Source organism: Chinchilla lanigera, unplaced genomic scaffold (assembly GCF_000276665.1).
Source record: "Chinchilla lanigera isolate Chin_1 unplaced genomic scaffold, ChiLan1.0 scaffold00055, whole genome shotgun sequence".
Classification (NCBI taxonomy): Eukaryota; Metazoa; Chordata; class Mammalia; order Rodentia; family Chinchillidae; genus Chinchilla; species Chinchilla lanigera.
The window spans coordinates 15943158-15952700 of record NW_004955456.1 but is presented as its reverse complement, the minus strand read 5'-3'; the positions used below and the strand labels follow the sequence as shown (position 1 = coordinate 15952700).

At 53.9% G+C, this 9543-nt stretch overlaps 1 protein-coding gene across 1 annotated transcript in view; it reads left to right on the top strand.

Moving 5' to 3' along the window:
• The first annotated feature begins 1351 nt into the window (after window positions 1–1351).
• The window catches only part of Col26a1 (collagen, type XXVI, alpha 1), a 148008-nt gene continuing 139816 nt past the window's right edge, over window positions 1352–9543 (top strand). Inside the window, exon 1 of the mRNA XM_005396899.2 lies at window positions 1352–1639. Coding sequence (XP_005396956.1) covers window positions 1482–1639 — 158 coding nt within the window. The 5' untranslated portion in view covers window positions 1352–1481. The remainder of the gene's footprint in view (window positions 1640–9543) is intronic.

Here is a 9543-nt window from a genome sequence, read left to right as displayed (position 1 = left end):
ACATTTCCCATTAAGGGGCTGTCCATGCTGAGATGTCTGGCTCTGCCTCCAAGACAGAGACCCAGGACCTGGGACATGGGGGCATCCCATTAAAAAAAAAAAACTGAGCCAGGGTTGGGGATGGAGCTCAGCAGTGCAGCGTCTGCCCAGCAAGTGTGAGCCCCTGGGTTCGATTCCTGGTACAGAGAAAGAAAGAAGGAAAGAGTGAACTGAACTGGGATTGAAGAGAACTGAATGACAAGATGTGTACTTTAGGGGAGAGTGTAGGGGGAGCTGGATAGGGTATCTGGGGATGTGCATGCAAGGGGGTGCACTGGACTGTGTATATACGGGGACACGTGGACATATGTGACACAGATATGGGGACAAGATAGTGAATCACAAGAGCTGGGCTGTCCCAGTGCATTTTCAACAGCATCTTCCAGTCTTCCCCTAACAACAGCCCTACAATCCATCAGCAGAAGGTACTGCAATTGGCCATCACGCTGGTCTCTGGAGGATGGCTTCTCTCCAGTCCTGGAGGCATTGCACACACTGGGGGCCTCCCACCCATAGCAGGGGAGCCCAGCCTCCAGGGAAAGCCAGAAAAAGGCTTCCAACTGGGGTAGGAAGCACTGGCTGGGTTCCTGGCCCCTCCTGTCCTACTGCAGGGTCCAAACACTGTGGGAAAAGATCAACCTGGGCTGGCTTTAGGCTCCACCTGGGGTTTGGAGCTCAGCTTTCCCATCTGTAAAGGGGATTGTATTCCATCTTCCTGGAGCCCGTTTCTGAGCCAGATGCTTCACCAAGTGGGGATTCAGACCTAGAAGAGTCAGCAGGCAAGGTGGAGGATGGGGGGGTCAAAGAGAAAGAGAAGATTCGGGAATGTCCTGGCCAGCTGCTCGCAGACACCTAGTGGTTTGGCCTAGCCGACTTGCCTAAGGAGCAAAAGCCACATAGTGTATCTTTCTAGCTTAACATTTTTGAGCCTCAGTTTCCATCTATGAGAAATGGGAGTGGTACCATCTCACACGAGGACAAACCAACCACACTGTCCAGGTGAAATGTCCAGGCACGGAAAATGTGCTCCACGAGGCATTTTGTGGACCCAAAGTGGGTTTGGTTGGGAAGATTCCAAAATGTGTACTGGGTCAATGGGTGCAGGCCTGGAGCTGGGGGGGCGCGGCTCTCGGGACCCCCAGCGAGGTGCGTACCCCAGCTCTGTAGCCGCAGCACCTCCTCCGTCCCGGGCCGCCGAGGGTTAAAGAGAAAGCCCCACGCCCCCTTTGGCGGCGCTGAGCCCACCTCGCTGAATTTGAAAAGGCGGCCCCGGGGAGGCGTGGGCGCCCCCCCCAGAAGCTTCCAGCTCCGACCCCGGCTCGGCGCGCTCGCTGGCCGGCTCACTCCCTCCCTCCCCGGGCCGGGGCCGCGGGTTCGGTCCCGCCGCCGGTGCGCTCCGGATCGTCCTCGCGCCCGCCCGGGACGCCGGGTCCTCGCACAAGATGAGGCTGGCTCTGCTCCTGCCTTGGGCATGCTGCTGCCTCTGCGGGTCGGCGCTGGCCACCGGCTTCCTCTATCCCTTCCCGGCCGCGGCCCTCCCGCAGCACGGCTACCCCGAGCCCGGCGCCGGCTCCCCGGGCAGCGGCTACGCGGGCCGCCGGTGAGTGGCGGGGGACTCGGAGGCGAGGGGGTCGGGGGGCTGGGGCCGCGCGGCCCGGGACTCCGGGGGTCTCTGGATGCGCCCTCCCTCGATGCTGCGGGCTCCGGTGGAGGTGGCTCCGACCTGCAGCTGGGGCGCGCGAGGGGGCGCACGGAGGGGAGCGCGGAGGGGGCGCGCGCGGCTCGCTGGGCTCCAGGCTCAGCTCCCCACGTCCCCCTGCTCACTTGGCCCCTCCGTGCTCACCTGCAGGCCCGCGGCTTTGTGTCGCGGAGCAGTTCCCGGGTGGCCAAGATCCGGATCTCGCGTCCGGATCCTCTGCCGCTCCAGTCGGCGTTATTGAGTGGATCATTCGGACCGGTGTTTGGGGCCCAGGACGCAGAGGAGCCTCGGCTGCGATTTCCTGGCCACGCGGACGCGGGACCATCTGCAATCCTTTGGCTTCGCTGCGGGTTCTGGGGAGGAGCTGGGCTCACCCAACTCCAGGTGCCGGGACCCGCCGGCCGCCTCCTCCGAAGCCGGCAGGTGGCGCCCTGGCCGCCCTGGGATGACCAGGGCTGCGTCTCTGGAGCCGCGTTTGAATTCCCACTGCGGTAGCAATCCAGAAAACGGTGCTTATGCTTCTCTTTTCTCCATTTAATAATAACTACAACTCTCACGTCTGTACTACCGCTCAAGGACACCCAACCTGCAGTAAATTCCCTCTTTTGATCCTTAAACCACCCTGGGGTCAAGGCTTTAAAATATTATGTTTCCTTTAAGGGGAAATTGAGGCCCAGAGAAGTTTCCCGAAGTTCAGGGACAGCTCAAGGCTGATCCCTATTTTCTTCTCCAAATCTGGTGCGTTCTACCGCTTTCTTCTGCTTATGGAAGCCAAGAGCCAGGACCCACTTCTCTTTACACCCTTGGTATTTTACCAAGCCCCAGGCCCACTAAGATGGAGTCTGGCAAGGCCTTATATTGAGGGAACAGAAATGTTTTGTGCTGGGAGCACAGGACACTTCGTGGCTGGAGAAGGCAGGGCCCTGAAAAAGCATCACAGCGCCCTGGAAAAGTTTGCATGCAATTCGATTTCCCTCCTTTTGTTTGGAAATACTTCCTGGAGACTTCGACTATTCAGCCAGTACCTACAAAAGTGCGGCCTCCGCACACTTCCTGCTGAAAGCAGCCTTAGGCTTGCCAAAGTGCAGAACAGTACCGGTAGCATGATCCCAGCTATGAAAACTAAGCAAAATGGCTCTGCGTCTCAGTAGATGAATGCTCAGAAAAAAAGGTTTGAGGACCCTGTTTCCAGTAGTTAACAATATGGAGAGATCTGAGGACCAGTGTTAACCCCTACCCCGGTCTGTGGGTTTGCATCCAAGCATTCCATCAACTTCAGATTGAAAATATTTGGGGAAAAATGTGTGTCTGTAGTGAACATGCTCAAACTTCTTGCCATTGTTCCTTAAACAATACAGCATAACAACTGTCTCCATAGACTTTACATTGCATTTGGTATCTAAGGCATCCAGAGGTGATGGGAAGTCCATGAGAGTATTGTGTATGTTTTCTGCAAAGACCCTTCCATTTCATACCAGGGAGCTGAGCATCGTGGTTTTGGGGGAAGGCTCTGGGGCCGGTTCCCCATGGATCCTGAGGGACGACTGTAGCAGCATTCCCTTCTGTCTGAATCTTGTCTGCATGTTTTATAAGAGCGTATATATCACACATTACTTTTGTAATTAATAAGTGTGCAAAAGGGGGAAAAGGTGGGCTGAGAGGAGCTGGAGGCGGAGAGGGTGCATGAGTGGGAAACTTGGCCTGTGCTCGGTAGGCTGCAACTTGGGAACTTATGCAAAATGTAGAAGAGATTGTTTTAGAGCTGAGTGTGGTGGCACATGCCTGTTATCCCAGCACTCTGGGAGGCTGAGGCAGGAGAATCACAAGTTTGAGCCCAGTGTGGGCAGTTTAGCAATTACGCAAGACCCTATCTCAAATTTTAAAAAGAGGCTGGGGATGTAGCTCAGTACAAAGCTCCAGTACAAGGGTTTAATCCCCAGTACAAGAAAGAAGTTTGTGTGTGGGGGGAGGCCCTTGATGGTTTAGAAGGCCATTTCCTGTAGAATCTTAATCTGCAGTGGGGCCACTGGTTTGCTAGAGAGTTGTTCAGATGCAAAACAGAAGCTGAGGGGAAACCAACATTAACTGGCAAGGCTGCCCTGAGGACTGAGCCCCCACCCCAACTGTCCTGTTCTTCCCACCAAGCCCAACCCTTTTGTGAAACGCTCAAGTATGCAAATGCCTCCCTCCTGCAGAATTTTTTTTAGGGACCTTCACCCCCAACTCCAAAGGGCCTAAGTGAGACAGAGAAGGGGCCCTGTACTTCTGCTGGAGGAGGCAGAAGTTTTAATGTGGAAAAATGATGAAGTTTTACATTAATTCTTGAAGTAGTCTTGTTCCCTAAGGAAAGGCAGAACTGCAATGGGACTTGGGGTCCGGACAGCAGGCTCATGGGGCAAGGGGCAAAGGACAAAGTTACCTTTTGCCTCTTCTCTGAGGAGTGATGCTTATTCCATAAACCAGTCACTCCTGTCCAGGACCATGTGCTCAGGGGTAAATATCCACAAATACCACCAAGGCAACAAATTGCTCAATAAGCAGGTCCCATTTTCCAATGTAGATGTCTTTGTCTGTTTCTGGTTGCTGTAACAAAATACCTAGGGTTGGGAACTTTATAAAGAAAAAAGGTTTATTTTGGCTTATGAATTTGGAGGTGGGATGTGAGTTTGGGCAGAGAGGCTAAAATGCAAGGGGTAACCTTGCTTTATTACAGTCCTATCTCTGGGATAACTACCCACACCCCTGAAGACCTAACCTTGAAAGATAGACATTGACCCCTTCCTGAGCATGCTGGCCCCATGACCTGATCACCTTTTAGAGCTCCCACCACCTTTCAGTGCAAGTACCTTGGAGGGTGGGTCTCTGATATATGACAAATCATATTCACACAGAAGCACTGGACAAATGCACCTTCAAAATGACCTGGAAAGCCAGGCTTAAAAGAGGGATGCTTAGATGCCCTGGGGTTCTGCTCTGGAAAAGGGTGACAGTTGGGGAGGCAGTCCAGCCACCCCTACCCTGGCTTCTTTCTACACCCTGAGGGCATCACCCATGGATTTATGGACCCCTTAACCTGCACACCCAGTGCAGTCTATGCCTACCACAAAATGCCACCCTTGGCTAGGAGTGGACACCCTGTCCTTGGAGGACAGCCTGTGATAAGTGGCCCTGAAAGAGGGATCTGAGTCAGGGAACTTCAGCCCAAGAGTGAGATCTAGAGGAGGCAGGGGTTTGGGTGGGGACATTTCCTTGGCCTCAAGAATTGAGATACCAAGGGGGCTGGGGATTTAGCTCAGTGGCACAGCGCCTGCCTGGCAAACGCAAGGTCATGAGTTTGATTCCTGGTATCGGAAAAAAAACAAAAAAAAAAAAAGAATTGAGATACCAGAAGAGGACCACAGTTGCAGGAGGGCAGGGCAGGTCCTCCAAAGTGCCTGGCCCAGAGCTGAGGACCCAGTGCCGGGTACCATGGGCCTCTGTGGGAAGGCAGAGAGAACCTTGTTTCTGGCTCTGCCCCATGTTCACTATGCAGACCTGCACAGGTACTTTAACCTCTCGGAGCCATTCAGGGTCTGCGTGATTTGGGTACCATGGAGACCAGGATGCCAGGAGTGAGGGACGGGAAGCAGAAAGGGATGCACGGAGGCTGGGTTTGCAAAATGCAGATCTGACTGCATTCCCTTACGTGTGCCTGCCGCCAGCGGGAGAGACTGAGCCGCTTAGCCATGTAGCTGGCCCTTCTCCAGCTGGGCCACTCCCCTCTGACCCCCTTTACTCCCCGCTACCCCTTACCTCCAGCGGGGCTGCCCTTCTCCTGTGGGGCATCCTGGTGCACACGGTGCCCTCCTTTCAGCTCACATCTTCAGGGACGCCTTGACGTCATACAGGCTCACTTTGGGGATTGGAAGGCACAGGTCACAGGATGGCTTTTCAGAAATGATGAGCCAGGAGTAGGGCAGGGAAGCCCTCAGGCTACTCTTGGCCTGTGTTTCTACCGGTGTAGAAGCACAGCTACGTCCTGCCCCTATGTGCAGGACTTGGATCCATTTGCACGCAGCGATGGAATTCAGAACTGCAACTGTGCGTCGCTTTCCGTTTGGAAACTCTGGTGAGTTAGTTTGAGGAAGGTCTGAGCTCCGCTCTGATGGTGATTCCGCTAGGTCCCGACTCTGCCTCCTGCCTCTCTCTTCATTCTCTTTCCCCCTTTCTGTCTGCCCCGCCTACCCCTTTCCTTTCTGTCTCCCAGGCAGGGGTCATTGGACCAACGCCCCCAGTTGGCCTTGATGTTTTCAACTTCTCAGTGTGCTTGTCTTTAACTTTGTGTCTGGGAAGCGAGGTTTGACGGGACAGCAGTGCCTCAGCCCCGGTAGTGTTTGGTGTCCTGCAGCCTCCTGGTCTCCCTACAGTGGATTCCAGCCTTTCCCACCCTCTGTACCCAGGTGCACCTCGCCTCTCTCTCTTTCCCTCACTGCCGCCCCCTGCTCTGGCTGGGGCCTGGACCAGGGCTCGGGGAGAGTAGAGTACCCCATGGCATAGTGGTTGGTTCCTGGCCCAGACTGGCAGTGCCAGAGCATGTTCAGAGGGCACCGTGGCCCCAGTAAAACACCTCTGTCCCCTCCATTGAGTGTATCCGGAGCAGGTGCGATGCTCTTGGGGCGGCCTTCCACCTCAGGAAGGCGCCCGTGGGAAAGGGGTGCCTGACTTGACCTCCCTACTGTGGACTGGGCACTGGGTATCCAGGCCCCCTGCAGCTGATGTGTTACGCGTGTGTGGGGGTGGACTCTTGGGGGGGAGGAGTGGGAGAGGAGAGAAAAGCTTTGTGTTTTCCTGCTTTCAGAACCAAAGGCCTCATGTTTTCCTTTTGCTTGGGGCCCCACACATTATTTAGCCAGGTGTTTGCTTTAGTTCTATCCTTTCAGCCCAGAGGGCGCCCAGACCTATCCATAACGTTTTTGTTGTTCTCACTGGAGTTTGAACTCAGAGCATTCACACTGAGCTACACCCCAGCCAGCTGTTTGTGTGTTTGTTTGCTTATTTATTTATTTATGTTTGAAGACAGGGCTTCACTAATTCATTAAGTGGCCCAGGCTGGGCTCTAATTTGCAATCCTCCTGCCTCAGCTTCCAGAACGCTGGGATTACAGGTGTGCCATCAGGAAATCTGTATTTTAGGGACCTTCCCAGGTGGTGTTTTTGCGGAATTTTTTTTTTTTTTTTCGGTGCAACCAAGTTTGGGAAACACTGTGTTAAGAACAGGACTTCTTTAGATTTCTTTTATCATGGCTAAAAATTAAGAAGTAGCTTTTATAATGACCAAGCACGCGCCTGTGCGTGTGCATACACATATACGTGTGCACACATGCACCCCTGGGAGAAGCTTTGTGAAATAACACTGTGAGCAGACGTGATGCTCCTTTACAAAGTGTGTGCCTGGCCTCAGAGGTGGACTCCAGAGCCGCTGGCAGGGCTGGGTCTGTGCTGGGCACGGTGAGGTGCTCGCCCTGCCCACTGCCCACTGCCCACTTCTCCTGCCCCTTCCCCACTGCCCACACCTCCACACCGCTGACTTTTGCTGCAGTCTCCAGCCCCTTTCCTCCAGGAAGGCCTCCAGACTCTCTTCTGGCTTGTTCATCTCATCTGGGGGTGCCCCCTGCACCCTGTGTACCCATGTTGGCTGTGGTTTGGGGACTGAGATCTCAGGTCCCCAGGCTCCTCACCTCTCTTGCTATGTTCACCCCATCCCCACCCCCAGTGGCCCTAACCAACCGGCCTAGGACGTGAGTGCAGGATCCAGACCTGAACCCTGCCCACACCTAACCTGCCCCTTGGGAGTGTGAGGCCAGTGTGCACCTAGTCACCTGCATTCACTGGGCCTCTGCCCAGTGGCAGCTGTGGGGATAGAATGGTTACACTGCAGGTCCTTGGCCCTCTGACTGCATCACAGGCCTTTGGAGGGTTAGGCCCCTGCTTTTTGGATCCCTGGTACCTTAGTCACTATTAAACTTAGTTGGTTCAAGTTACTTTTATCCTGATACAGTGCTGTACACCTGTAATCCCACTACTCTGGGAGGCTGAGGCAGGAGGATTCCAAGTTTGAACCCAACCTGGGTAACTTACTGACTCAGCAAGGGCCTGTCTCAAAATAAAAGAAGGGCTGGGGATGTAGCTCAGTGCAATCCCTGGTACTAAAAAAAAAAGTCACTATTGATCACTGACTATGTCTAGGTGCTCCCGCTTGGTGTGGGACACAGTGAGATGACCCAGCCTCTGTCCTTGGTGAGCCTAGACTGGCTGGGAAAGCCAGGAACACGTATGGAGTTTGAGGGTTGCACAAACTGCAAGTGGAATGGGCAGGGAGAGGCATACGAGCAAAGATTTTTCTAGGGGCATTTCCGCACCCCAGCTTTTCACCTATAAAACGAGGATGGTCACAGTGCTTACTTCCTGAGGTTGTCTGGGGCTTGAATGAGTTCAAAATAGGAAGAAATTCTGAGGGAAACACAGGGACACTTTATCGCAGTGGTGGCCATGCTGTGTGGTGACGTGTTGGGGATCCCACAAATATACAAGGCCATAGGACTTAGTTCGTCTTGTGCTGCTATCACAGGATACTTGGGACTTGGATGTAGAAAGAATAGTGATTCATTTCTTATAGCTCTGGAGGCCGGAAGTTCGAGATCAAGGACCCACTCCCATGGTGACAATGTTAATGCATTCGCTAGGACAGAGTCCTCACGACTATAGCTCCACAGAATCAGATTTCAAAGACACCCCTGAGGAGTCAGAGTCTGAGGGGGACCTTGAAGGATGAGCAGAAGTGTTTGGGGCAGCGAGTGGGAGGCCAACCAGGGCAGACAGGCTGCAGGGGGAGGGTTCGGGGACTGTCAGATGGGCCTGGCTTGTGCGGTGTGGTAGATTAACTAATGGGCAGCTTGGAAAACCCAGCTGAACTGAATCGGTGCTGGGTGCGGAAGGCCCACCTGAGGACTGTTGCCAACAGCATAAATGAGAACTGGAGGGGAAGATGGTGTGCTGTTGGTTCTCCTGGAGAAGTTTGTCCTGCTGGCTTTCCTGATACGAACTCAGCTGTTCTCATGGTTGGAGGAGCCCGAGCCCTCACTGTTGCTGAGGATGGCTGCAGTTCTCTTTGGGGAAGCTCTGGTCCTTACCTTGAATATCATTCCTGGCTCCAGTGCAGATCCCTCAGCCTGCTGGTGCAGATCCTTCATCCCGCTGGCTCAGACTTTCTAGCTTCCACCACTGACCTTTGGGCCGTCCCAGTGCAGATCCTTGACACAGACCCGCATGAGACATTGCTGTGGGCTCTAGGCCTTTAGCTGGACTGGTGGAGGACATTGCTGGGGGATCCAGGCCCTCAGCTGGATTCTTTGAGTCTCTAGTGGATGGACAGATCTCTTGTGCTCTTCTGCATTTGACTCTTTGGGTGAATATTATAAAATAACCCTATAAATTATGTGTCCTGTATCAAATCTATTCCCTTGCAAATGTTGTCTACAACATGAGGTTAGTAGGGCTGTGTCCCGATGGCTGGGTGCTGGGTGGGCGAGGGCAGCAGGCTGAGCCCCTGAGGCCTGAATGTGAGCTCTGTTTTCTGCGGCTGGAAGGAGCTGGGGCTTTATAGTGTGAACCAGAAGAGGCAGGGACAGGTCTCGGACCCCAGCTCTGGCTGTCCCCAGTGCTTGGGGTGGCAGCTGTTTTGCTCCTCAAAACATTGCAAAGATCTTCAATTTTCTCAGCTTTGCAAAAAGCAGCAAACACAATTGTTCACCCACCTTGTGTTGAGTT